The sequence below is a fragment of the Callorhinus ursinus genome, unplaced genomic scaffold (genome assembly GCF_003265705.2).
Source record: "Callorhinus ursinus isolate GAN/ISIS: 27379988/994484 unplaced genomic scaffold, GSC_fseal_2.0 scaffold5, whole genome shotgun sequence".
In the NCBI taxonomy this organism is placed as follows: Eukaryota; Metazoa; Chordata; class Mammalia; order Carnivora; family Otariidae; genus Callorhinus; species Callorhinus ursinus.
The window spans coordinates 82,677,160-82,704,985 of record NW_027397067.1 but is presented as its reverse complement, the minus strand read 5'-3'; the positions used below and the strand labels follow the sequence as shown (position 1 = coordinate 82,704,985).

The 27,826-nt window shown below is 61.6% G+C and overlaps 3 protein-coding genes across 5 annotated transcripts in view; 2 read left to right on the top strand and 1 right to left on the bottom strand.

The window, feature by feature from the left end:
* Positions 1-11,058: 11,058 nt before the first annotated feature.
* GRINA (glutamate ionotropic receptor NMDA type subunit associated protein 1) lies at positions 11,059-14,323 on the bottom strand. The gene is made up of 7 exons (XM_025871295.2): positions 14,178-14,323; positions 12,836-13,193; positions 12,627-12,739; positions 12,354-12,554; positions 12,112-12,240; positions 11,873-12,016; positions 11,059-11,779 (listed from the first exon to the last, which is right to left on the bottom strand). The coding sequence occupies exons 2-7, from the start codon at positions 13,167-13,169 to the stop codon at positions 11,630-11,632; spliced, it is 1,071 nt and encodes a 356-aa protein (XP_025727080.1). The 5' UTR covers positions 13,170-13,193; positions 14,178-14,323; the 3' UTR covers positions 11,059-11,629.
* A 199-nt stretch (positions 14,324-14,522) lies between these two features.
* Positions 14,523-21,849, top strand: PARP10 (poly(ADP-ribose) polymerase family member 10). The gene is given in 11 exon segments (XM_073892682.1): positions 14,523-15,419; positions 15,422-15,463; positions 15,546-15,797; positions 15,871-16,278; positions 16,281-16,386; positions 16,388-16,743; positions 16,910-17,321; positions 18,665-18,834; positions 20,872-21,133; positions 21,188-21,367; positions 21,369-21,849. Coding segments are annotated over 11 exon segments (2,553 nt in total). The 5' UTR covers positions 14,523-15,214; the 3' UTR covers positions 21,529-21,849.
* Positions 21,850-23,407: 1,558 nt separating this feature from the next.
* The window catches only part of PLEC (plectin), a 55,963-nt gene continuing 51,544 nt past the window's right edge, over positions 23,408-27,826 (top strand). The window contains exon 1 of one of the 3 annotated variants that reach the window (XM_073893368.1): positions 23,408-23,684. In XM_073893368.1, the coding sequence (XP_073749469.1) occupies positions 23,495-23,684 (190 nt within the window). In that variant the 5' untranslated portion in view covers positions 23,408-23,494. Of the gene's footprint in view, positions 23,685-25,342; positions 25,470-27,826 lie in introns of those variants that run through there. The other 2 variants (XM_025871288.2, XM_025871293.2) reach the window with 2 other exon arrangements.

The following is a 27,826-nucleotide window of genomic DNA, read 5'->3' as shown; positions in this document are numbered from 1 at the left end:
AACCAACTGAGCCACCCAGGCGCCCTCTTGTTCCAATTTTCTTACCTTTTGGTTGTTCTGTCGAGTATGCGAGTGTCCTTTGGTGCCCAGATCTATTGGGCTTGGGTTTGGGGCCAGAGCAAGAGTTTGCAGAGAGCAAGAGCTTCACTCAAAGCTTTATCCACGTGACCTTGGAGGACGCGTCTGGGGAGCGGGAGCTGGGGACTGAGAGATGACGGGCTGTCTCCCCTGCCCTGTCCCTGCTCTTCCGTCTGAGCAACGGGACAGCAGCCTCACTTCCTGACCCCACGCAGGGTTCGGTCTGCATCCCTCACGGGCTCGTTAGGAACTCACTGCGCACACACCTTCAGTGTTCCCACTTGCTTATGCTGAGTCAGGAGTCCCCACTTCTGGTTTCAGGTCACTGGCTTTGCATACTTTGTTCCCATTTGCATTTGCTTCCTGAGATTCAGCTCAGCACACCAGCTTGGCAAGCCCTCTAGGGAGTAAAAGCCATGTTTTCAAGGCAAAAAGTTTTTAAAGGACAGGGACCTTTAACCTGGAACCCGCTGCCCACAACCCTTCTGCCTCCGTCCACACAGACAGGCTGTTGTGTGCTGCCCCTCGGGGTGTGGGAGACAGACCCTGGGCAGGAGCCACGCCGCCCCTGGCCAGCACCTGGCCTGGCAATCTTGGCTGCACCATCATGTCCACACTGCCCGCTGTGGCCATTTACAACGTCGGGCCGCATCCTGTCGCTGGCCAGGAGCTCCGGGAGGGATCTGCCCAGTCTGCTGCTGCGGGTGCCTCCCTTCCCTCTGGTCTCCTTCACTTCAGACAACGAAATGGCCGTGGCCGCTCTTCGTGGGTGCTCCCTGTGTGCCAAGCACTGTTGTAAGAGTCCCTGGGATGGTTCGAGCCACCACCTCCTACCGCCCTCCGTGTCCAGCGCCGGGTTTCTCCCCGGGGCCCCTGGGTCTCCGTGGTCAGTCCAGTCTTCCTACCTTTCCAGCTCTCAGGCTTGGAGCTTGGTGCAGGCAGCCTAGTGTCTGGCCTGCTCTTCCTGCCTCCAGCCTCACCCCTTCTAGTGCAGCCTCTACCACGGCGCCCCCCCCGCCACGGGATCTGGGCTCCACTCAGAGAGGATGAGGGCCACAGCGTACTTTGCTCTGCATCCAGCATCCAGCACGGGCCCTGGCTCATCGTAGGTGCTCAGTAAATAAATGAATGCATTTTTATTCAACCTTTATAAAAACATTTTTTTCTAGAAGAATTCTCACGGGGAAGCTGCAGAAGATATGATGCCTAGCAGTAGAAACAGCCAGGTGCTGACTGGCCTTCTGAGTGTCTGAGGATGTGCCCCTGGGCTTGTGCGGGGCCACTGTCCCCTCCTGATGGAGTCCCCTTAGGACTGCGGATGGCCCTGGGACAGAGCAGACACATCTGCTGGTGGCCCAGGGCCCTGCCAGCCGGAGCCGGGAGCGGGGGCCACAGGGAAAATGTCTCCAGGTCTTGGCTAGAGGCAGAGTCTTCTGGGATTGTGACTTGGTCGCCAACCGCAGGGGCCCCTTAGTCACCTCATGGAGGGCTGAGGGAGACCTCTGTCGGTCTGGAGCTTGTCAGTTACAGATATTATTTGGAAGGTGGCCAGGAGGGGAGAGTGGGGCCGGCCTGCTGGCTAGGAACTCAGAGGCCCAAAGCGGGGGGCGCTGGAGGCGTGTGGTGGGGTTCCAGACCCCAGACTCCAGGGCTCAACCGCAGAGCCCCCAGCCCTGACCCTCGGTTGATTCCTCCTTCTTCAGACCTTGGCTCTGAGCCATGCGTCAGGGGCCTCCCCTCAGCAGCATTGAGGGGTCACAGGCCCGCTTCTGGCTTTATACGCTTCTGTGCATCTAGTCCTTCGTCTGCTGGATGGGGTGATGGGGCCCCTTCGCCCTCCTGCCGTCTGAGGCCTAGGCGAGCAGCCTGTGTAGGTACGCCTGAGTCCAGCGCAAGCACTTTCCATCCTTGCGGGGCCCGCCCGTGCACCCCACCTGCTCCCCCAGCCCCCAGGAAGAGTCCAACCTCTGCCGGCCCCTCAAGAGCGACCCCCCCCCCCGGGGGGCTCTGTGCCTTTGTGGACCGCAGCCCCTCCCCAGGCGCTGCCCCGCCCCTCACCGGTCTCCTTAGGGCACCGTGTTCCTTCCACGCCCTGGGACGCTAGTGCCCCACAGCCCAGGGCAGACCGGGCTCCTGAGCGGATGACTGAATCAGCCTTTGCCCCAGCCCTTACTTCGCTCAGCACAACGGAACTAGATACTTCAAAAGGAGTTTTCATCAGGATTCTCTGAGAACACAGAGGAAAGTGGGGAGGTGCCGAGGGCCCGGTCTTGGGCCCGTTCTGGAGCTTGCCTTCTCGTGGCTAGGTGGCACTGGGACTGTGTGGTCACTGCAGGCCGGGCCATGTCATCTGTGGACTGGGGGTCATCACACCCACCCTTGAGGGTCCGATGATCCCTGAGCGTCAGTGCTGAGGTCAGAGCTTGCACGTGGCGTCCAACACCTGGTCACGGTTCCAGACTCCAGCTGCCTGAGCCCGGTGCTGCCGGAGGACAGGTGGCTCTAACCATGTGCAGGAGCGGGACGGTCTCAGGATGACGGCACACACTGGCTTGTACTGGGAAGGTCACCAGGCCGAGTGTCAGATATCAGGCTCGGCAAAGGACAAGAGCCCAGCCCCTCTGTGGTGGCACTCACGCCTCCCTTCCCTGGGCCCAGGGGCCGCCCTGGCTCTGGGGCCTGCAGCCTAGTCCCCAGCTGGGCACCTGGGCTCTGGACTCGGGGTCAGCTTTTCCAGCCTGCCTGTCCGCTGCCTGGACTCCTGCCAGATCCCAGTGACAGGCTTGCCCCTGGGGAAGCGTCTTCTTCTGCTGACGCTGTTGGCGAGCCTTTCTGCCTGGCTTGACGGATTGTCTTCTCTTGTCTCTCCTTCAGCTGCATCGAAAACACAGAACTTCTCAAACCCGGTCTCCTTCGAACGTCCCGTGGGGGCCTGGGTTTCCCGACACGAGACCTTCCTCGATTAAGCTCATTTGCTGGGCGGGGGTGGTGGACAACTGCTTCGCCCTGAGCAGTCTTCTCGTCAGCCTCTTCCGCCACCGCCCGTTGGCGGCTGCGGGGAGCCGTAGGGCCCCGGGAAACCCTCTTCAGCCTGGGTCCCTGGGCCTTGGGTGGACGAACATTGCGCTTCAGGCACAGGTGAGTGGAGGTGCTCTTGTCTGGTGCAGCTGGGACCCTTAGCTTGTCATGTTGTCAAGCAGCTGGCTGAATGAGAGAATCCTCAACAAACAGGTGTGCATTGTTTCAGTGGGATGGATATATTTGGGAACAATTTGAGCATAAGGCAGGTTTGGTTTGTTTATGTGCAAATATGTCCAAGGGAAATGTGAAAACGGCAAAAATTGCACCCGCTGAACAGACCACAAAACACACTGGCCCCAGACGGCTGCGTCACTGCCTCCTGAGCCACACCTGCTCATGCCGTGCAGGGTGTCACAACTTCCTCAACTCCAACCACCAGCTGCACACAGCAGCAAGCCCCACCCCCGCCCCACCCCCACCCTCGGAGGGCAGGTCTTCCAGTAAACACCACTCCCACTGCACTGTCTGCACCTCTTAACCCCTTAGCACACCTGGGCCATGCCACCATCATGTGTATTAGGCTCCTGCCATCTGTGGCTGGGGAAGGTCTGCATGGCCACCTCCCCCGTGTTTCTCACCAGTCTTTGGTTTTATTGCCTGTTCAGCCCCGACTCCACCGCTGCATGGCTCTGACTGGTCATTAAATGGCCACAAGTCATCAATTCCTCCCCTGTGCCACAGCCCCCTTGATCAGGCTCCCCCATCTGCTCATCCGTCCATCCAGCAGCCCATGACCTGGGCCTGTTCCAGCTGTGGGCAGAGGTGCTCAAAACCCTAGGCACACAGTGTGGGCAAGACAGGAGGGGTGCCTGATCCAGCCGAGTGGTCTTGTCCCTTCCCAGAACACGCAGGCTAAGGGGTAGCCTTGTGGGCCTGCTTTGGAAACCTGCAGGTAGGGGCACCTGAAGGAGAATGAAATCCTGAGGGGAGGTGCCTGCACCAGGGCCAGGACTGGGAGGGAGGAGACCCTGGTGGGAAGGGGCACTGAAGCCAGAAGGAAAAGGAAAGGAGGAGTACAGAGGCTGGAGGAGTACAGCTTCCAGGGGGCACGGTGGAGAGGCGGGTGGGCAGACGGACAAGGGGAGATGCTGTTAGAAACGGCACACCCAGGAGGAGGCCAGACAGGTGCTTGGTCAGATGCTGGTGGGAGCGAGCGAGTGAGCGTCAGGGCAGCTGGGGTCCCCTCCAGTGCCCCAGGCCTCCTCTCGGCCACTTCTCAGGCCAAGCACCCCGATCTGAGCAGCTCACGTGTCAAGGGCTAGGGACACATGCCCTCAGCTCACTGTCTTCAGAGGACAGAGTGGCCAGCCTTGGGAAAGCCATCGTGCGGCCGCCGGGTGAGTGCACGGGAGCAAGGCGTGGGCGAGGATGGCTGTGAGGTTGGAGGCAGGGCTGGCCCTGTGGGACCCCGTAGCAGCCACAGCTCAGACTGGTGCTGGCCGCTACCACGGGCAGTTCGTGGAGGGCTTGAAGCTGGGAGTGAGGTCGTCCCGTGTTTGTCTGGTTCAAGACTGGACATGGGAGGCCAGTGACTGAGAGGCTCCTGCGGGGGGTTCAGTGGGAGGTGATGTGGGTCTCAACCAGGGCAGTAGCGCCCTGAGTCCAAACGGGGGTGCAGAAAAAAACCACCATCTTTCACACAAGGCAAAACTCATCGGTGTCCGTGAGCGAGTCACCTGTGGGAGGGCTGCTTTGTCTTCTTTGGGTGTCGCAGACCCTTCGAGGGGTCTTCCCCGCTCCCGCTTGTACCTCCACGTTGGACTCGGGAATGCTGTGTGCTCTGTAACTCGGAGGGGCGCACAACGAGCGCTAGATTCACTGAGCGCCAGGCATGTGCCGTATGCCATCTGGGCATCGAGGTGGCAATGGTCGTACCCCGCACGCTAGAGAGAATTACAATGGAGTCGGATGCACGGACCAACGGACAGGAAGCCACCATGCGGGGGGTGAAGGCTATGTGGGAGGGGGCCTGGCTGGTGGGGGTCAGGGAAGCCTCCCAGGGGGATGACTTCTCACTATCTCTCGATGTCATGGGTAAGGAGGAGCCATCCAGGTTAAAGGGAGGTCAGGTGGCAACAGGACGGGGGCCGTGCCAGGACCTGGAGCAGAGGGAGTGGGGTGCAGCTAGTGTGTGTGAGTGGGAGGCCAGTGGGGGAGGCAGCAGAGGCCTCGGTGTCCTATCGGAATGTGGATCTCATCCCGAGTGGCGAGGGCTGTGGCAGGGCTTGGTTCTCACCAGGGGCGGCACATCTGGAAATCTGCGTGGGCTTTTCCTGTCGTCACAGGGACTTGGGACATCAGTGCAGAGACGCTAAGGCCGTGTGCTGGGCGGTTCGGGGCCACAATCGTTCTGCCCAGACAAGGGAGTGTCCCTGCTGAGAAACACCACACCTTCACTGTGCAGCCAGCAAACAGCTTTTTAGTCTCCCAATGCATTTTTTATTACCTTATTGTTAATTTTTAAATTGAACTACCTTGTGGTCCGAGAACAAGGCCAAGGGACCCTTGTCTTCCGTGCATGTGCCACAATCTCACTGGCAGAAATCGAGGTTGTTTATAGGCTTTTGCAGCAATGAACGATGACACTGTGAATTGAGGTGGGGCTGGATCTCACCACCCCGAGATCACAACCTAACAATTTTATGAGTTTTGACAAATGTACGTACCATATGACCACTGCTACAAGGTATAAAACATTTCTGTTACCCTAAAAGTTTCCTTGTGCCCTTCTCTAGTGATTCCGACCTCCCACCCGGAGTTCTAACAGTCTTTCCCGGAGTTTTCATCACAGGTATATATTCTTTTGTGTTTGGCTTCTTTTGCTCAGCACAGTGGTTTTGAGATCCGTTCATGTGGCTGTGTGTAGGGTTAGTGTGTTGCTTTTTATGGCTAAGTAGTATTCCATCACATGACTATCACAGTGGGTTTATCCGTTCACCTGCTGGTGGGCATTTCTGTCATTTCCATGTCTGGCTATTATGAATAAAGCTGCTATGAGCAACTGTGTACAAATCTTTGGATAAAAATCTAGGAGTGGAATTGCTAGATCCTTAACATTATAAGAAGCTGCCAAGTTGTTTTCCCAAATGGTTGTACCATTCTGCTTTTCCACCAGCTGCTCTACATCCTTGCCGGTGTTTGTTATCATAAATCTTTTAGTTTGAGCTTTTCTAGTGAATGTAGATTGGCATCTTATTGTAGTTTCACTTGCATTTCCTTGATGAGAAAAGATGTTGAAAATATTCATGTGTGGGATGCCTGGGTGGCTCAGTAGGTTAAGCGTCTGCCTTCGGCTCAGGTCATGATCCCAGGGTCCTGGGATCGAGCCCCGCATCGGGCTCCTGGCTCAGCGGGAAGCCTGCTTCTCCCTCTCCGTCTGCCTCTCCCTCTGCTCGTGTTCTCTCTGTCTGTATCTCTGTGTCTCAAATGAATAAATAAAATCTGTAATAAATAAATAAATAAATAAAAAATAAAAGTTTTTACAGGGGCACCTGGGTGGCTCCGTCGTTAGGCATCTGCCTTTGTCTTGGGTCATGATCCCGGGGTCCTGGGATCAAGCCCCGTGTTGGGCTCCCTGCTCCGCGGGAAGCCTGCTTCTCCCTCTCCCACTCCCCCTGCTTGTGTTCCCTCTCGCTGTGTCTCTCTCTGTCAAATAAATAAGTAAAATCTTTAAAAAAAAAAAAGCTTTTATAAATTTAGCTTTTACATTTAGGTCTAGGATCCATTCCAAATTAATTTTTGTGTGTGATGTGAGGTAAGGGTCGGGGTTCTATCTTTTTCTTTAATCATGGTATCCAATTTTCCGTTACCATTGTTTAAAAAACATATGCATAGGTTTATTTCTGGATTCTCTATTCTGTTCCACTGATCTATGTGTTCCTCCATAGAATTATTTTCGCTTTACAGTAAGTCACAAAATCAGGTGGTGCGGGTTCTCCAACTTTGTTCTTTTTTTTCCCAAAATTGTTTTGACTTTTCTACATCGTTTGCATTTCCATATACATTTTAAGATGTTTGTCAATTTCTACAATAAAGCCTGCTGGGATTTTGATTGGGATTGTGTTGAATTTCTATATCAGTTTGGAGAGAATTGACATCTTGACATTATTAAGTCTTCTGATCCATGAACCTGGTACATCTCACTATTTAGGGCTCTTCCCGCCTGCCCCACCAGGGCAATCCGTACTGATCTGCCTTTACTCAAACCACTCCCAGGCTCTTCTCTGGAGGATTCCAGACCCTGGAGCTCCTCGGTTTTCCACACTTGGCCTTGACCACTCATGACTCTCTGTGCGTCTTCTCTTTCTTCCACTTGGTTTCCCCAGATGTGCCTCCATGCATTCTCCTGGGCTTTGAGTTTTGCTGTCCACACTCCTGAAATGACTTCCCGCTAATGTTGATGCTGAGCCAAAGTCCTGAGGTCTAAAGCACTCTCTGTCCCTGGTCCTGGAACATGAAGTTCGTTCATTTACTCCACAGTTGACACCTATGGTGTGCCTGGGCCTGGACGGGGTGCTGGCCTGGGTGTTCAGCAAGCCGGGGTCCTGTGCCAGCCTCTCAGTACGGTTCTCCATGGCCACGGGCAGTGTTGCTTGGCAAGGAGTGTGATGGAGGCGTGCACGCTTTGTGTCTTTTCACCTTGAAAATTAGGACGGATTTAATGATGGCCTATGGAGATAAACATTTCTGTTGAAGAATACATTAGCCCTCTTTGGCCTGAGTATAGTTAGTAGCCATTTCAGTGCCCTCCTGTGGAAGCCCACTGGACATGCCAGCAGGTGTGCGGGCCGGGCTTATCACTCACTGCAGTGAGGGGACCTCAGGCAACGGGCAGCCGGGGCATCACAGGACTCTGGGCCTAGAAAGGACCTACCAGAGGTTGGGCTCCCTTGGGTGAACTGGGGACAGCTACGGAGGCAGGGCTTCACTCTGGGTTACATGCTGTCAGGAAAGGGGGTGTCCTGTGCCTGGGTGTCTCAATACCTCTTCTTTGGAAGGAGGGCAGACCAGAGGGGTTAGCTGTCTGTAAGCAGCACAGTGCACCATTGGTCTTTACGCCTGGACGTTGCCCGTGTCTTGTCTATGTCCACACGTGATTACGGAGGGAACTTGTCTGATGCTGGTGTTGTGTGAAATTGTTTATAATCTGACCAGCAGAACACCAGTGCCTGGATCTGAGTGCCGGGCCTGCTCCTAGCAACACTGGGGCTTTGCTCATAGGACCAGGCCAGCCCCCAGAGGTTGGAGGCTGTTTCCTTCCTCGGCTGGAAAAGCAACAGTGCTTCACCCACAATTGCTCCCTGAGTCAGCGTGAGCACCTTCTACATACTCTTCCACCTGGTCAGATTCATAGCTGCCCCTCCTTCTCTAACCTGGGAAGGATGCAGAGTGAGCAGGCCACGTTCCACCGGCAGAAATGCCCTGCCGGGCACGCCTGTCGGCTGAGCGTCCGACTCTTGGTTTTGGCTCAGGTCGTGATCTCAGGGTCGTGGGATTGAGCCCCGTGTCGGGCTCCCTGCTCAGCGAGGAGTCTGCTCGAGATTCTCTCTGCCCTGCCCCGCCCGGCACTCTCTCTTTCTTTCAAATAAAATAATCTTTAAAAAAGAAAGAAAGAAAGAAAGGGCACCTGGGTGGCTCAGTTGGTTGGGCGACTGCCTTCGGCTCAGGTCATGATCCTCGAGTCCCGGGATCGAGTCCCGCATCGGGCTCCCTGCTCGGTGGGGAGTCTGCTTCTCCCTCTGAACCTCTTCCCTCTCATGCTCTCTATCTCTCATTCTCTCTCTCTCAAATAAATAAAATCTTAAAAAAAAAAAGAAAGAAAGAAAGAAAGAAAGAAAGAAAGAAAAATGCCCTGCCTGTCAGCCTTGCCCTGGGCCCAGCCTGGTCCTTCTGTGGCGCTGCAGGCCACATCCTGATGCCCATGGCCCTGGGCTCTGCTGTGGCCGCTCTGAGCTCCTCTCTGGCACACCTCCACGGCCCCTTTCCTGCTTGCTTCACCTGTTCACACCTCATGCCTTCTCCTGGACATTCTGTAGCTGGGCTCCTCTGGAGTCCCCTTTACCTACAGGGCCTTGGCTGTGTGCAGCCCTGGGCTTCCCTCTGGCGGCAGGTGCCTCTTCTATCTCCTGGCCTCCTGGCTGTCGCTGTGCCCCTGCACCACACCTGCAGACCCTCGCTGCCCCCAGGGGGCCTCCCCCCAGGGTTAGCTTAGCGGAGAGTCTGCATTCCCAGAGCTCCTCGAGAAAAACACTGTCCTTGCCTGTTGCACTCAGCGGTATTATTCCTGAGCTCCCTCCACCTCAACTGATGTTTTTGTTCACCATGTCAACACTCTGGGGTTCTTCTCAGCCTGAAACCCTGATGGGTCTGCGAGCTGACATGAAGCAGATTCCTGCATGCTTAGAGCATGGGCAGGGCAGGGAGTCCTGGCCAGGGAGCTGCACCTGCTCGAGGAGCCAGCCACCAAGGGGTGGGGGTGGGGCTGCATTTCCTGCCTGGTGCTTAGCAGGTGGACATAGCTGAGGGGCACGGCGCCACAGGCAGCCACGGGGCAAGGCGAGGGGGACACCAGGAAGGGCCCAGGGGTGCATGCATCCCTGCCCCAGGGCAGAGGGGCCTGCCTGGGTCTCAGGCTGTGCAAGGTCAGGCCCAGGGGTTGAGCGACGAGGGGACAGCGAGAGGTCAGCTAGGCAGCCAGCAGGCGGATGGCAGGGCCCACGGGCCAGGCAGGGATGTGCACTTCATCCACAGGCAACTTTCAGAGGGCTTGAAGCAGGCAGGTGGTGGGATCTGTGTTTGGAAATAAACCTAGCAGGCAAAGGGCGGGTGGGTGTGAATGGACAGGTGAGCATTAGGCCTTCCATGCAGCTGAAGGCGGGCAGGGCAGAGAGAGGACAGCCCTGGTTCTGGCCGGGCGGCCGGGGTGGAGACCATGGATGGGAGAGGACGCGGCAGCAGCAGGTTTGCGGGGAGAATGGACTTGGGGCAGGTGGGCCACAGCGGAGGTGCCCATAGACCTTGGCAGGGATGCTGGCTCGCCATGTGTGAGTCCCTTCACGGATGCTGGGGTGATAGACCAGCTACAAGGGTGGGGGGTGAGGGGCAAGGGGCAACCCTCTCCTCCCAGGAGAGGGTTCTCAAGCCACACTAGATGGAGGGTCCTGCAGAGGGGAGGCTGCAGTGAGCCAAGAGCAGGGAGGTCCTCTGACAGATCTGGGCCCTGGACAGTGCAGGAGCCCCTCTGTGGGGAGGGGGAGGATGTGGACAGCTAGCTGACCTCTGAATGTACCTCCTAGAGCCGGGGGGGGGGAGGCAGGGGGGGCGGGGGGCTGGCAGAAGGTGTTAGAGGCAGGCTGAGGGACCCAACGGGCCAAGCCCTCAAGAGTCTTTGTCCAACTTCCCTCCAGAGGCTCCAGTCTGCAGGTTTCTCATGCGGAGGGCAGAGGGATCTGTGGGGCCTTGTCTGAGCCAGGCCCAGGTGGCACGTCAGGTGCCCACTGACGGGCAGAGCCAGGAAGAGTCTGCTCTGGGGCAGGTCCATGGCCTACGGCGTCCCCAGACCCAGGGCAAGATGGTAAGGGTCTCATAAGACCCTCCGCCATGCTATGCGGTTCCAGGATCGAGTGGCAAAGTCAGGCCGTCTATCACCATGTGAACCAGGCACCAGGCTTAAGCTCCAGAGGCCTCCAGGTCCCTGTCCGTGCCCTTGCTCGGTGCGCGCGGTGCCTACGACGGGGCAGGGGAGGTGGCAGGGAGGGTGATGGCGTGCACACGAGGAGGCCTGGCTGCCCTCCCTTCCTTGAGCTCCCCTCCCGGCAGCCTAACCTGCTCCCGCTCCCTTTGCCCTGGTGGTGCCACAGCCTCCTCCCCACCCCCCAGAAAAAGCGGCCAGGAGCGGGATCACAATGCGGAGAGCACAAGGTCCCGTTTATTGGAATTTTAAAGACAGCAAGACGAGAGGAAGGCCTCCTACCCCCCTGAAATAGTCTCATCCTCTCTGCCCTAAGGGCTCAGCACAGGGACAGGGCCCTCACCCCTCAGGCCCCCCAGAGGGCAGCACTCCAGGGCGGGGCGGGGGGACTCTATGCCAGGCTGGGGGTGGGGGCTGGAACAGGAGGGGAGACGTGCACCCTCACCTCTTGGCTCGACCCCTCTCCCCTGGGACCTGGTGTTGCCCCCAGACCCTGGGGTGGGCTGGCAGACAGGGCTCATGCAACAGTGAGTGGGCAGGAGGTGGCCTGGAAACCGGGCCCCCCACTGCCCTTTGGCAGGGCCGGAGGGCGAGAGGGGGCCATGCTGGCCGCAGTGGGTCCACACAGAAGTATCCGCAGTGTACACACAGGAGGGTCGGGGGGGGTCCCTTGGTCCCGGGCTAGGCCCGGGGGGGTGCAAGGGGAGGTGTGACGGCATTGCCCTAGCAGGGGCAGGGCCCAGGCCAGCCGTGCCGCCCGAGTGGGGCCCCGAGCGCAAGCTACTCCTTGGCGCGGCCGATGATGGTGAGGATGTACAGGAAGATGTTGATGATGTCCGTGTACAGGTTCAGTGCGGCAAACACGTACTCCTCCGGGCTCAGGGACAGCTGCTTGTTTCCCAGCAGCAGCTGGGTGTCCACTGCCAGGAACTGGAGGCGACGGGCCGCGCCGGTGAGGGACAAACCTGCCGGCCCGGCCCCCCGGCCCAGCCCCGCCCCCCGGCCACCCACCCCTGCACTCACGCAGGTGAAGAGCAGGGCGCCTAGCGAGGCGTACACGATCTCCAGGATGCGGTTCCGGATGAAGATGCAGAGGATGGCGAAGATGACCAGCACCACCAGGCTCACCAGCAGCACGCCCATGCACGAGGTGAAGTCGTAGCGGGTCTGTGGGCACAGGGGCGACAGGAGGCCCTGGGTGCCGGGCCCCCGAAGGCGTTTGGGCCCTAGGGGCCAGCAGCCCCGCCTTCAGGGGCCCTCACCTGCATAGAGAAGATGACCACCGTGAAGCAGACCGTTGTTGTGATGCCCACAGCCATGATGACCGCCTCAGTGTTGTAGAAGCTGGCGATCATGCCCACCATGTAGGACAGGCTGACGGTCAGGACCGACTGTGGGGACACGGAGCCTCGTGTGGGGGGAGCCGCTGCCCACCCCCCCACCCCATGGCTGCAAAATGTGGTAGCGGGGGGGGGGGGCTGCAGGGCCCAGGGGCTGGGGTTACCAGGGCAACGAGGTTCCAGGGATGCTTTCGCCGGAAGTCTCCACAGCAGCTGAGGACAATGAGGGAGATGAAGAAGACAGCATAGGAAACATAGTACGTCCACACGTTCTCCCGGACGAAGCCCTTCACCTTCCCAACAAAGGTGAACACGGCCACAGTGGACAGCGTCACAGACAGCTGCAGGGTCAGCACCAGGAACACCTAAGGCGGGAGCCAGCTCAGAGCCCTGCCCAGCGGGACCGCTGCCCCCCTCCCCCAGCCTCTTTCGCCCACCTTCCGGATGAAGGCCTGGCGGATGCTCTTGTCATCCCAGTTGGTGGCAGGGAAGTCCTGGTTGTCATAGTAGGACGGGGGACCCTCTTCATGGTAGTTTCCATGCTGAGGTGCTGAGGAGCAGCACAGGCTGGGTCAGCACCACGGAGGGCATCTGGAGCCCCTCGCGCCCCCCCCACCCCCCCCACCCCCTCCCCTCTACTACTCACAGCCAGGGTCCTGTGCCGGGAAGGCCTGTGGTTGTCCATAGGGGTTGGGGGGAAAGGGGCTCTGCGGATACGGCCCCTGAGGGTAGCCCCCTTGAGGGTAGGGACCCTGAGGGTAGCCCCCTTGGGGGTAGGGGCCCTGAGGGTAGCCCCCTTGGGGGTAGGAGCTGGGGCCCTGGGGGTACCCTGGCTGGCCATATGGGGAAGGCTGGAAGGGGGCTTGTGGGTAAGGGGCTACAGGGTAGGGAGGCATGGAGGGCTGGGGTCCCCCAGGGTATCCAGAGTTGGGGGGAGGATAACTGTCTCCAGACACCAGGAAACTCTTTTCATGGGGCATGGCCTCAGATTCTGTGGTCTCCCCCTAGAGGAGAGAGAGAGAAGTCAGCCCTGCAGCGGCGCCCCGGAACCAGCCACCGCCGCCCGCCCCACCTGCTGCAGGGAACCAGGACACAAAGGGGGGCATACAGGACTTCTGCCCCCAGGGCCGTTGGCAACCCCAGAGCAGAAGGGCCAGGAGAGCCAGCGGGGACCCGTTAGCCGGGCCTGGGGCTTCGGAAGGAGCCGTTCTAAGACGACCCCATAAGTGGAGCAGAGCACAGGAAGACGGTGACTTCCGTCAGCTTCGGGGGTTTTTGGTTTCAGTCGTTTCTTAGGAGCAACCGGGGAGGTTTATGACCGCTGCTGGCGTCTCCCGGGTCAGAGCTCAGCGCGGACCGTGCTGGGGGCGCGGTCAGGGAGGTGTGGGGGTGTGCCCGGACCCTCCCCTTAGCCACCCTCCCCCTAAGCAGCTTTAAGGGGCTAGAGCCGGCGGCTATTTCTATCCCGGGAAATCCCCAGGCCATCTGTGAGCAGCGAGAGCCCTGACCCTTGTCCAAAGGCAGGCCCGACTGCCCCTCGCTCCCAAGGCGGGGGGTAGCAGGCCTGGACCGGCTACCTGGAGTGCCTGATGGAGCGTACGCCAGGAACAGCGGGGTGCGGGGGTGTGTGGGGGGATGGGAGCGACCAGAGGGCGTGCGGGGGAACAAAGCAGGCGAGGCGGCGAGGCGGGTGGGGGCGGCGGCCGCGGAACCCGCACCGAGGGCGGATGGGCCCCGCTGCCCGGTCGGGGGACTCTCGGGACACGGGTCGCTGCCGCCCCCGCCCCCGCCCCCCGCCGGCCCGCCGGCCGCCCGCCAGCCGCCCGCCGCCGCGCCTGGCCCAAGCGGGCCGAGCGGGCCGTGAGCCCCAGCGGGACCTACCGACTAGCCCACCGCGACGCCGTGGGGCTGCGCAGGGCCCGCGCGGGGGCGGGCGGCCCAGCGGCCGAGCGGGTAGCCACGCTGCTGCGCTCGGGCCAGGGACTCACCACTCGCGGGGCGCCTCCGGAACGGTGCGCACGGTGTCCGGTGCGCGACCGTGCGGTCGATGGCCGCTGAGCCCGCACCCACACCCGCACCCGCTCGGCGGCCGGCTTGGCTGGGCCTGCGCCTGCGGCTCCGGAGTCGCTGCGGGGCCTTGTGACGGGGCGGGGCCTGGGGGCGGGGCAGGGGCGCGGGGTGGGCGGGGCAGGGGCGGGGCCTGCAGCCGGGGAGACGCCGCGGGGTCTTGCGTCTGGGCGGGGCCTGGGGCCGGGGCCGGGCCGAGGCTGGCCCGGGGTGGGGCGGGGCTGGCAGGAGGAGGAGCGGGGCTGCGGGACCGGGCTCTACCGGGAACTCCGGGGTTCCTGCGGTTGGGTCCTACCCGCTGTGGCCGCCTTGCTGGCTCCTTTCCGAGTCCCAGGCCGGCACCCTGCGTCCCGCACTGTCCGCCGAAGTGTCGGCTTGGGCCGTGGGGGCTGAAGATCCTAGAGGCAGAGACCTGGCCTGGCTAATTTGGTTCAGGGAGTTAGGAATGTATTCCCTAAATCTAGGATGTGCTGAAGCTGCCAAGGATCCTCTATGCCTCCATGGTCTTGAAACATCACTTTCCCTTTTCTCTCGGCCTTTCATCCGACTCTATCCCAAATCAAGAGGCCTGGTGGATTTAGTAGGGAGGGTGATTGGCCATTTTGAGGTTCCCAGGGAGAGGCCAGTGGGTGTAGAGGACCACCAGCGGCCTCTCTCCACACCCTCGCAGCCTGTGAGCTGGAGCTGGTGTGCTGGACTGAGGGGTCAGGCTTGGCCAGCACCTCCCGGTCGGCTAGGGGCTCTTTGTAGGCTCAGGGGCTGGGGCTGGGGTGGAAAACTCTGCAGGAGGGGCCTGCCGGAAGGAAGGAAAGCAGCGAGGAAGTGGTCCCCTAGCCCCAGCTCTGCAGGCCCCACAGTATCACTTTAATCTCCCTGTCCCAGGCCTTCTGGCTGCAGAGCAGGCTCAGGAGTCCTGGCTGAAGGTAGGGGCTCAGGGCCTGCAGGGTGTAAGTTCTGAATGTGCCCCTCCCCCACCATGACAGGGGGACTGTGGTGCCACTACCCTCCCCACCTGTATAGGCCTCAGGGTTGCCATGGCCGAGGTAGGCGTGGGGGGGCAGCAGTGGTGCTCAGTGGGCTGCCCCCTGACATCCCGGAGGGGCTGCTCACGACCTACTTCGAGGACGGCCGTCGCTCTGGGGGAGGACCTGTGTTGAGCTGGCAGAGCTTGGCAGAGGGGGCACACTCACTTTTCAGAAGTCTGCAGGTGAGGGGGCTGGTGGAAGGGGCAGCCTGAGGGCCCTCTGCTGGCTGTGGGCCCTGATGCCCCACTCCACCCCTGCCTGCAGGTGCAGGGAGGGTCTCGGCCTAGGAGGGGCATCTACGGCGCTGGCTGAGCCTTAGGCCAGCCCCACCATGTGCCCCTGCAAGCCTGCTGCTCCCAGGACTGCCCCCCAATACCGCCACCCCCCAGCACCTAGAGCAGCACAGCCAGACCCTGCTGCGTGCCACGGGGCACCCAGCGCAGCCCTGCTGTGGCCCTGACAGTCCCCGACCAGACTGGGTCCTGGCCCAGCTGCCCCAGCCCCTTTCTGAGGCAGGTAAGATGCAGGATTGGGGCGGATGTGCCTGTTAGGGGGGACGCTCGGAGCCAACCCGCACCCTCCCCCACAGAAGTCTGAGTCCTGGAGGAACAGGCCTGGGCCCTGGGCCTGGAAGGGACTGAGGTGTCCCAGGCCCGAGTCGTGCGTGTGGTGGGGGGTATTCCCCCTGAGGGCCTGCTGCTGCAGGAGCTGTACCTGGAGACTGAGCTCCGCAGTGGCAGGGGACCCCTGGGGGGCCTTCGCAGCCTGCCTGGGCACCTGGGCACGGTTACATCCTTCCAGCAGCGGCAGGGCGAGGGGAGTGATAGACTTGGTAGCCTACCCCTCCCTACCCCTCAGAGCCCTGGCGGGCCTTCTGCCCTTTCCTTCCCTCCAAGTGGCCGAGTGAGTCCTACCGAGGACTCCCAGGGGCAGTGCTCAGAGCTGAGCCTGGTCCCCCACTATGACGTCCTGGAGCCTGGGCAGCTTGCCAAGAACACCGTGGAGGGCACTACCTGGTCACGTTGGGGCCAGGGACCACCGAGCATGTTCTCCTGGAGGCTGGAGGGCCAGCGAGGGCATTGAAGGGTGCAGGGCTGGTGACACTGCGGAGGCTCTGGAGAGGAACCAGGGCAGACAGTAGCCTCTCTGGGGACGGGTCCCCTTGGGTCTCTTGGACAGGCTGAGCCAGTCAGCTTGGGCCCATGGAGTCACTGGGACAGGGGGCTGGTGAGCCGGAGCCCATGGGGTCTCCAGGCCCAGTGGGCCCAGGGAGATGGCCACAGGGTCTCTGGAACAGGTCTCCCACACACCCTGCAGCCCCCAGACCATACAGGCAGTGACCAGGAGAAGGTGAGGCTCCCTGGGGACCCCAGCATATCCTGGGGCCCTTCCCTGACCTCGCCTTCTACCCTGCCCTATACTTGCACCTGTTTTGTGGCCCTGTGCCCTTCACCTTCTCTCCGTCTTTTGCCCTGACTTACTCTGTACCCTGGCTGGGCTTGGCCTGTGAACCCGCATCTCTCCCGGCCCCCAGAGGAGGTGTGAGCGCTGCGGGCCACCCCGGAGGGCCTGGGTGGGAGGGCTGGCTGGCGGTCTCCAGAGCTGGGGGCCGGGCAGAGGACTCTGAGGAGGAGCCAGAGCGGGAGTTGGCCTCCAGGGCTGGGAGGGGGCCCAGGTGGCCGCAAGAGGAGCTGCATGCTGCGGTGAGCCCTGCAGGAGGCAGAAGACGAGCTCGTGGGCAGGGGAGCTGGTGGCCTGGCTGGTGGTGCCCGTGGCCTTCGGGCAGGCTGTGGCTGAGCCGGACCGGGCACTAGGGACTGCCTTGGAGGTGCACGTCCAGGAGGAGATGGTGGGGTCCTGGGGTCGCATGTGGCCTGCAGAGCTGGGAGCCCGTCTGCAGCCATGCCATGGTGTGAGTACTGCCCCTTGGGGTGACAGCACCGTTCTCCAGGACTCTGGGACCCAGCCACCTGGCAGTGCCGCTGGCTGGCCCCCCGCATCAGAGTTTGGCCTTTCTCTTGGCAGCTTCAGGCCCCACCTGTGAGCCTGCACCCCGGCTTGGGGAGGGTGGGGTAGGCCAGTGCCCTAGGCATGGCCCGGACCCCCTTTGTCTGCCGGTGCCTCAGCAGAGGCTGAAGGGTCCTGGGATGGGCTGGGGTCTGGCCAAGAGTGGCAGGAGTCCCGGGTGGTGCTGCGGGTCTGCTCTGACACCTGGCGGCTGCTCACGGCGGGATCCGCATCGTCCGGGTGAGTCCACACTGTCTTCCTCAGACAGAGCTCATGGCAAGAGCCTGCGGACTGTCACTCTAGCCTATGTCAGGGTTGGGGGACGAGGCCCCGTGGGGCTCGCTAGCCCTGGTCCCTGCTCTGGAGGGTGGAGACATAAGGGCCTAGACGGTAGGGGGGCCCGACGATCTGACAGGCCCGAGCAGGGGTCCCCGTTTTGCTGATTACAGCCCAGTGAGGACGGAGGGTGGGACTGCAGAACGGGCTCCTTGTCTGAAGCATGGGGTTGGGGCGCCATCTCGTGGCCACTTTGAGAATTACTCTTCCCGCAGGTAAGGTACCTGGCGCGGTCCTGGGGGCCCCCCCGCAGCCGCTGCCCCAGCCTGGAGAGGGCTTGCTGCACTATTTTTATTTGCTAAATGTTGCAACTTTGAGCATGGGTGTGTTTCTTTTTTTTTAAAACACTTTTTTGAGATTTTATTTATTTATTTATTTGACAGAGAGAGGGAGAGCGCAAGTAGGTAGAGTGGCAGGCAGAGGGAGAGGGAGAAGCAGGCTCCCCGCTGAGCAGGGCCCCCCCCCCCCAGGACTCGATCCCCCCCGGGGGTCGATCCCAGGACCCCGGGATCACGACCTGAGCCGAAGGCGGACGCTTCACCGACTGAGCCACCCGGGCGCCCCTGTGCGTGTGTTTCAGACAAACACTGGAGCCACGGCAGGGGTGTGGGTGGTGGGGGCTCAGAGTGAGCCCCCGCCTATCAGGCAGGGGGAGGGAGAGGCTGTGGAGGGCCTCAGGAGGCGATGGCGGCGTGGGGGGTGCGTGGCACGAGCAGAAGGAGGGGCGGAGGAGGGGCTCTGCTGGCGAGTGAGTGTGAGGGCACTGCCTGGAGCGGGCGCCGAGTGGGTCGAAGAGTGACCGCCAGGTGGGGACGGGGACCAGAGCAAATGAGCTGGTCAGGAGAGGAAGAAGGGCAGGTTGAGTGCTTGCCGTGTAGACAGGCAGGAGGAAGGGGCGGTGCAGAGCCCAGGCCAGCCAGGCACCCCTGACTCTGGACGCACAAACCTGGGGGTGGGCCGGGCAGCGGCAGTGACCCCCGGCGGGCGGCGGCAGAACTTCCGGCCCTCCCCAGGCTGCCCACACCGCTCTTTGACTGCAGGTGGTCGCTCCAACTTCAGAGGGGGTCCCTTTCCTCCGGGTTTGGACTCAGCAGCTCTCACTTATGCTCCTCGGAGACAGAGGCACCGACGCGGGTCGTCCGCACTCGCCTGGCGGGTTTTGTTGGCTACACGCTCTTGATTCCCCCAGTCGGCGCCTGCGCGAGTTCAGGTGGCACACGTGAACTTGCTTTTCATTCACGGCTTTGGAGACTGTCTCTCGACTTGCTCCACGGAGGATGGGGAGAACAGGCCCCCCTTCTCCTCTCCCTCACAGTTGGGTCGGTTGCATTATTTTTATTAATGTCATCAAGGTTGACAGGTGTCATTTTCTATTCTGTGATTACCCTGAGGCTACGCGCTTGGGCCGAACTTTGGTGGATATATAATGATAATGGAAAAGCATTTACCATTGAACCATAGAGGAAACAAGGAAATGAAATCCTAGTTATTAAAACCATGTTGCATGAAAGAGAATTATGCGAGAGTTCAAAGACCAATGGCTCTTTCTTTCTTTTTCTTTACATAGGCTCCACGCCCAGTGTGTGAACCTTGAACTCATAACCCTGAGATCAGGAGTCACAGGGTCTACTGACCGAGCCAGCCAGGTGCCACAGGACCAATGGCTCTTAATATTGATTGATTGGTTGATTGATTTGACAGAGAGAGACACAGCAAGAGAGGGAACACAAACAGGGGGAGTGGGAGAGGGAGAAGGAGGCCTCCCGCTGAGCAGGGAGTCGGATGCGGGGCTCGATCCCAGGACCCTGGGATCACCTGAGCCAAAGGCAGATGCTTAATAACTGAGCCACTCAGGTGCCCCTTAATTTTTTTTTTTACTTTCATTTTTTCCCCGTGTTGGTACTCTTTATGCTCCCTTGTCCCCTTCCTGCACAGATTCTTTAATCTGTTTAGTAGAGGAATCTCCTTGAGTGGCTAGTCAATATCTTGGAGTTTCACATTTATTTTGCCTTTTACCATTAGAGGTAATTTGCAACTGTAACTGGTGTAAACTTATTTTCCAAATGAAAGTTGCTGTGTGTTTGAGACATTTCTTCTAAGTTAATTAAGCACAGTGAGATCTTGCATATCTTAATATGTCCTTATTTTGTCCTCATTAATAGTTTATGTGGATATAGTGTTCAGGATCAAACTATGTTTTCCTTCCAATCTCTGAAAGACATTACCCTTTCTCTTTCCTCTTCTAAAACGTTGTTTTTGGAAAGAAAAAAAAAATCCATTTATGGTCTCTTAGCATCCAGTAGTATTGGTGGTGAGCATGTGGAGTTTTTCCAAGATTTTTTCCCCATTTGCATACTGATTTAGGGGTGTGTGTGTGTGTGTGTGTGTGTGTGTGTGTGTCTGGATACTTCAGAGTTTTCTTTTGCTTTGAAAGTGGGAGTTTCCCCAGCAGGTAGGTGCCGGGGATGTATGTTTTGCCATTGTCCTTCTGGGCCTTTTATGGATCCTTCCCACCAGCAGACACCCCCCTCAGGGCAGGGAAACTGTGCTCCAGGGCTCCCTCACTGGCTGGGGCTGGCCACCTGTGCGCTGCCTTCCCAAGGAGGTCCTGCGGGCAGACCTGGCACCCCTGTGCCTCCAGCCTCCCCATGGGGCCCTCCCAGTCCCCATCCCCTTCCTTTAGCTCTGCGCTGGGGGCCAGTTCCCTAACTTCACCTCCTGACCTCATCATCCGGCATACCCACTGGACTCCACTCCGAGATTCCATTCCCAGTGTTTTCAGACTGGTTCTTCTCACACAGCAAGTCCTGCTGCATGGATGTAATTTCTTTTGCATCCCCCTGAAGAGATGAGTTAGAATTTCTTCAGAAACTATTTGAGCCGCTGAACTGGCTCCCTCGAGGCTGGCTGTTGGTCTTCCCAGTACTGAGAGGTCCAGGGCATCTCTTGGTGTTTCAAGGGAAGTCCTGTGGGCTGTATAGGCACCTAGCTCAGCTTTGCCCTGCAGAGGCCTGGCTGTGGGTGCTCAGTTCTGGTGAGTGCTTGGGTTTGTCCACCTGCAGGCCTCCCTGGAAGGACCAGACTTCCCTGGAGGGAGCAAGGCTTCCCTGAAGCTGTTCAGTGCCACTTGGGGCCCCATCCAGGTGGCTAATGTCTGCCCAGCGTCTGCAGCTGGACAAAGCATGACTGGAGCTCTGCCATCTCCCCAGACCCTGAACTCCACCAAGAGAAGGCTCTTGGTTTCCAGGCTCAGGTCTGCAGTGGGGTGCCGAGGGGGTAGGAGGGTCTCCTGATAGCCTGGCCCTGAATGGCCTTCTGGGCGTGGAGCATGTGAGTGTCTGCTGCAGCAGCAGGTCCGAACCCCACGGGGAGCACCTGGAACAGCCCCCTGAGAGGCGCCTAGTGGAGCAGGTTCTGTACCATGGCCCATCAGCCTGGGCAGTCCCCGACATCTGTGCGCAGGGCTTTGACCACAGCTAAGGAGGCCTTAACAGTGAGGCCACGCGGTGGTCTAGGGCTCTGCCGACCCCGGACGACCTTGGCCCTCGTCTGTCCCCCTGCAGGCACACTCTATGGGCAGGAGCCGCCTCCCTGTCCCTGCAGGACCACTACTTGCCCCCCAACGCTGATGGCCACAAGGTGGTGTTCAGAGCATGGGTGCTGACCGGTGACTAGGGGCAGGGTCCTGGAGGCCTTTGGGAGCCCCCACCCCGCCCCAAACTGCGGGCCCCTGGCCACGTGTTCCCGCGCCAACAGCGCAGTGGACTGCCTCCGCCAGGCCAGCATCTTTGCCATCTTTCATGAAACTGAGGCGCTGCCCACCCACCTCATTACTTGCAAGCACGTGCCCCGGGCTTCCCCAGGGGACTCCTCTGGGCACTTGGGCCACTTCCCAGCCTCCTAACCTCCCCTCCCCCCACCTCGGCCCAGTCCCTGGCTGCCGGCTCCCTGGGCTCCCGCTGCGCACAGCCTTACCGCCCCCGCGGCTGCCTGAGTTGCCCCTGGGGGCGCCCCTTACCTCTGGCTGCGGTGCGTGGACAGGCGGGTGCGGACCTGGAGGACCAGGGCTGTGTCGGTGCTCGGGGCCGGTACCCGCCGGAGCCGGCCCAGCCACCAGGGGTCAGCAGAGCCCGGGAGGAGGGTGGGCCCGCTCGACTCCGCCCGCCTCGGCCGGACCCAGACCGAGCGCGAGTCTGTTGTTTGAATAAACGTCTACGTGAAACTAGGTGGCGGGGCCTACGGGACCTCTGGGTCCGACCTCTGCTTGGGAGGTGGGGTACCTCGGCGTGGCTAGGGGCGAGGGCCGGCGGGCAGAGTCCGTGGCTCCTTTGCGGCAGCCTTGAGCAGCGGGCCGAGGCCGGACCCAGCGCGCACCCCTGCGACCCCACGTCGCCTTAGTGACACGCACGCTCCCCAACAACGTCTCCTTACCGACCGGCCCGCCCTGTACGCGCCGGGAGGGCAGCGCCTGGCGAGAGCGGCGAGCACTAGTCGGGCGCTGCCGGCCGAGCGGAACGCGCGCTCCAGCCGGTTGCCTCGGAGAGGCCCCGGCCCGGCGCGCACCCGGGCGCTGCGACCGAACGGGCGGCGCTCGGTGGGGGCCGGGGCGGGGCTCCGGGTTCGCCCCGCCTGCGCAGCCTCCGCGGCTCTCCCGGCCCAGCAGTCTGGCTGCGGCGGACGAGCCTAGCCGAGCTGAGCCACCAGGCACGTAGGACCGGGGCCGGGATGGAGAGGCGCGCAGCGTGCGGGAGCTGCGAGGTGGGGTTGGGGGCTCTACGGCCACAGGCGTCCCGGAACTAGGGGCTGCGTCGCGGCCCAACTTCCCTCCGGAGGACACCACCTCTGCGCGCCCAGGACTGCGGAACTGGACGGGCGGTGCCCGGAGTGTGGGCAGGAAAGGCTGCTGGGAGGCTCGGCTGACAGCGGGGTGCAGCCCGGGGGGCGCTGAAGCAGAAGTGCGGGTGGATGAGCCTGTGGGAGGCGGGGCGGGGTGACCCCCAGCTCGGTGCCCGCTGTCTCCTCCCTAGCCCTTAGCCCCAGGGCGGAGGAGGTACAGAGTCCACATTGTGCCCCCACTCTACCCGGCCCTGCCGGGACAGAGCCCCATTGACCTCTCGCACGCCAGCGCTCTTGGGGACCCGGAGCTGAAGAGCGGTCACGCGTGGGTGTGCGGGTGTGCCGGAGGCTCTGGGCGGAGGCTGGAGGGGAGGCCCGAGCTCCCGCGGCCCACGCCTCTGCGGCTACAGATATTTATAGGCCTTCACTGCGGAGCTCAAGGTGGGACTGAGCGGGACCGGGGGTGGGGAAGGACGGTGGAGAGTCCGAGAGGCTGAGACAGCTTTTGGAGGTAGAGTGCCAGTGTCCAGGCGATGGGGCCGGGACCCTTTCCTGATGGCGGGGGGAAGGAAGGGATTGCGGTCAGTGCTTCCTGCTGGTCGGGCTTGCCTGCTGGTCTGAGGTTTGCAGGGGACTTCCAGGTTTGGGACAGAGCCGGGGAGGGGGGAGCGCGGTTGGTGTCTGAGTGACGGGGTGAGCCCCCAGGCTGACAGTGTGGAGGGGCCAGTGTCCTGGTGATAGACAAGGGAGTGAGGTCAGTGCTGGGGGGAGGGGTGTCTTTGCGTGGGTGTCCCAGGGCTGAGCTGGAGGGAGTGAGGCCAGTTGTGGGTGGGAGCAGAGCTGCCAATGTCTGGGTTGGGGGCGATCAGTATGTGGATGAAGTGGGACACAGGAGGGGAGTGGGTGTCAGTGTCTAAGTGATTAGGGTGGGAAGGGTGCAGTCAATGTCTAGATTGAGGAAGTGTCTGGTTGGTGTGCAGTATCCCCCTAAACACAGAGGTGTGACCTCCCTCCTGCTCCCTCTCCAGGAGGCCATGTTAGGCGAGGACCACGAGGGGCGGCCGGTGGCTGAAGATGCCAACGGAGGCAGTGGCTCACCCAGCCCTGGGGACACACTGCCCTGGAACCTGGGGAAAACGCAGAGGAGCCGGCGAAGCGGAGGGGGCTCCGGGGGCAATGGGAGTGTCTTGGACCCTGCTGAGCGGGCAGTCATCCGCATTGCAGGTAACGCTGAAGGGCCTTGTCTGCCCAGTTTGGAAATTAGCACTCGCTTGTTGACTGAGCACTTGCTGTTGGCTACCTGCGGGTGTTAGGACTGGGATGGGAGGGTGATGTGCTGGTCCCCAGCCGACTTTTCTGTGGCAGGTGATTGCGGGCAGCACAGCGCCACCTGCTGGCCCCCTCTTGTCAGCTGCAGGAGGCCTAAGGTTGAGGCCTGAGGTTGAGTCCCCCGCCATGGCGCCATCATTGGCTCAGGACAAGGAGGCTGTGCCCAGATGCCATGACACTTTCTTGGGTTTCTGGGGCAGAGCCGCCTTCCAGGCCCCTTGCTCTTGGTTGCCACCACTGGCAGTGTGGGGAAGCATACAGGAGCAGGAGAAGAGGGGCCACCTGGTTGGCTAGGGCCGCGGCCACGCCGTGAGCCACGGGCCTGCCTTGGCCTCCAGCAGCTGCCGATTTGTGGAGAAGGATGGGAAAGGCCCAGCCAGAGGCCCCTGAGAGTGTAGGGTGGGGCAGCTGGGGAGTGGGCCCTCCCCCTGGGAAGTGGGTGACCCAGGCTGGAGGCCTTCGGGCAGGCTGCGCTGGGAAAGGGAGGAGCCAGCTGAGGGTCCCGTGCCCAGGCTGCAGAGTGCTGATCCCACCCCCCTGAGGACAGAATGAGGCGCGTGGAGGGCAGGGCCGACCCGGCAGGTGCCTGGGCGCGCACACTGAGGCAGGTGGGCAGAGGCCTGAAAGGCCAGCTGCTGAGGGAGGGCAGGACTGTGGGCAGCGAGGGGCTCTGTGGGTGGGAGGACCGGCAGCAGCTCAAGGAAATGCAGAGGCTCAGGACAGCTTGAGGGCTGTGTGGGTGTATCACATATGGACTTTAAAGGAGGATTTTTACCCACGTGAAAGCGAGTCATGAGTGTCTCTCCGCCCCCCCGACCTTCTTCAGCATCAGCCCCTGCCCGGGGGCGGTTCAGCATCAGCCCCTGCCCCGGGGGCGGTGGCCTTCAGCTCTCCCTGCTGGGAGCTGTGCTGCTGCCAGGGCCCCAGCCTGATGATCTCAGGACTGACCCCTAGCAGTAGGGTTTGTGGTCACAGCGTCTGCAGCAGCTAAGGTTAGAGACGGACACTGCCTCTGTGCTCCAGAAAGGAGGGCATCTGCCCGCGCTGGGACACAGGGTCTTAGCCCATTTCATGGGTGGGAAAGAATTTGTCTTTTAGTTTTACCAAACCTTTTTTTTTCTTTTTGCTGCACATTGCCTATTTTAGTCCCTTTATGCTTACTTAAATTTTTTGTGATTTGAGGGCTCTTTTTATATCGAAGGTAGCAACTCTCACCTCCAGCCTCGCAGTGGGAGGATTCTCAGTAGCGGCAGAGGGAGGAGGGAAGGGGCGCGCCTGAGGGCGGCCAGGTGAGGTCGCCGGAGAGGTAGGGGCCGGCGAGGGAGGGGCCGCGAGGGACTGGGACCCGGCCGGGGGCGGGGACGGGGGTGCGCCCCCGGGACGCGCGTGGGGCCGCGGCTGGGAGCCTGCCCAGCCTGCCCGGCGCAGCCCTGGCCCCCTGGCCCCTCGCCCGGCCCCGCCCCGCCCGTGGGGCATCCTGGGTGCGGGGGCGGGGCGGGGCCGCCCCTTTAAGCGGCGCGCGGCCGCGGGGACAGTGGCCGCCCGGTCTGGAGGCCGCTCTGCGCCGCCGTGCCCGCCGCGTCCCGCGCCCAGGCATGGCCGCCCTGCTGCCCCTGGGCCCGCCGCCCGACGAGCTGGACTTCATCCAGGCCTACGAGGAGGTGCGGGAGAAGTACAAAGGTATGGCGCCGCCGGCCCCGCGCACCCTGAGGGCGACCTGCCGTTCGGCCGGGCCCTGGCAGGTCCTCCAGCCTGACAGCCCGGCCTCTGACCCCTTGTCCGCCGTGGCCGGTCCGATCGCGGCCCAGGCAGAGCCCGGCCCGCCGCCTCGCCGGTCCCCCTCGACACCCGCGGCTGCGGCGCCCGGGGAACCGGCAGGAGCGCCCGGCGGAGCCCCCGCGGTCATGCCCTTAATAGGGCATCGCGCGGCGAGGGTGGTGGGGTGGGCCGCGCCGCGGGCGGGGGCTCGCGGGGCCAGTGTCCGGTGTCCCCAGTCTGTGCCCAGCAGACACGTGGGTCAAGGCCGAGCCCTCCCCGTGCCCCTCAGCGGCGTGCCTCCCCCGTGGGGTGGGGGCCGCTGTCGCACCTGGCAGCGGGTCACATACTTGTGGCCTCTCCTCACATCCCCAAATGGGCCAGCCCCTGGGCTGCCACCCTCCCTTGGCAGGGAGCTCCTTACATCCCTTCTCTTTACCCTGGGCAGGCAGCTGTGTGCTGGGGAAGACAGGGCTACCCTCTCTTCCTTTTCAGAAGAAATGGCCATGTGTCTCTGACAGACCCCCTTGCCCTGCTCCAGCGGCCCCCTGGGGTCTCTGGACCTATCCAGGCCCTCGCTGTTGTCAGCAGCCCGCACCCCAGCCCAGCTGCCCGGGTCCCTGGGCTCTGAGCAGGCACCATCGCAGCCCTGGCTCCTGGCCCACACAGGCTTAGGGCCCTGACAGTGAGTTGCTGGAGAGGGTCGAGGCGGGGGCCTTGGGCAGAGCTGACCAGAGCTGTTTCCAGCTCCACATGGCTGGTTTTGCTGTCTCTGCCCCCAAGGGCAGTTCCGGGAGAGAGGTCCTGCTCAGGCCTCGCCTTGCTCTCTACCCACTGACCTCCCCCAGGCACGGAGAGGTTTCATAGGGCCTAGGGCTCTTTCCTGCCAGGCCACCCTCCCCTAACAGCTTCTGCTTGATCTCTGGCAAGGTGGCTGTGCTGTGTGGTTCTCCTGCCAGGGCTGTGGTCACCCCGTTGGCCTGGTCCTACCAGAGATGCTCCTGGGACAATGGGCTCCTGAGGGAGGGAGCCTAAGTGTAGAGAGGGCCGGCCTGCTGCTCTTACCTCCCAGAGCTGGCCCAGCCTTGGAGGGCCCATCTGGACAGGTCCTGGGCAAGGAAGCAGCCGCCCACGTGAGCCACAGTTCTCCTGGCACACCCCAGGACAGAACTGTTTATGAAGTAGGGCTGCCCACACAGAATACATAGCGGTTTGTTCCAGAATCTTCCTTGGTGTGATCAGGGCACAAGGCTGCGTGTGGTCCAGAGCCTGTCCGGGGCATGCATCTGAAGCATCCTGACCTGAGTAGTTGTGTTCCCTCTACCCCCTGGGGTGGAGACCTGCCTCCCAGGAGGGAGATCTGACAGGCCCCTGGGGGGTTTCCTGTCTCGGTGCCTGCCCTTCCCAACCCAGCCTCCCTGGGTGCCAGGCTTGATGTTGGACACACTGGGCTGTCTTGGCCCATGTCCACCTCCTGGGCATGGTGGCTGGAGGCTGACAAGAGGGCAGTGGGCGACTGGTGCCCGCTTCTTGCCGGAGGGTGCAGAGGGTGGACGTGTCAGTGCCGTGGCCCAGCTCCACGGTCGTGTGGCACTGGCAGCTGGCCATCACTAAGTAGGAGAGCGGGTGCTGGGGGCTTCCCACACAGGCCCGGGCGTCAGAGGGCTTCTGGGTCATACTGGGCACCCCCATGACTCCTCAGTTCCTTTGAGTAAGGGGCTAGGTTGGTGCCTATGGCCAGCCCAGGGCTGCTGCCAAGGCCAGGAGTAGTCTAGAGGAGGCCATAGGTGGCTGGGCTATGGGCCACAGGTCTGACCATTGTGCACCCCTTGGACCTACCAGAGGACCAAGGTCCTGGCCCATCTTGTCCCTGGAGGTGGAGGGCTCCCAGCGAGGGAGGGAGGGAAGGCATGGCCCCTGCTGTCAGCCAGTGTGCAGGTGGGGAGGAGGCTGAGCCCCCCTCTCTTGGGGCCCAGCACAGCGCTCTCTGGCTCTGCCTCGGGGACTGCCCCCCAGACCCGTCCAAGCACTCCTGGCCCCTCACTGGGCCCATGAAGGGCTCTGGCTTCTGCCTCCTGATTTCTAGCCCAAGCTAGCTTTCACCGCCCCCCCACCCCGGCCCTACCCATGAGAAGCTCCTTCCCCAGCTGCCCCTCCAAAGTCCAGCCACTCAGCCCCTCCCCGTAGTGATCCCCTCTCCCCCGCAACACCCCAGGCCCCACCCTGGACACGTCATTTATTCCCCGGCTCTCCCCCTGGAAATCCCCAGTCTTCCCTTCATG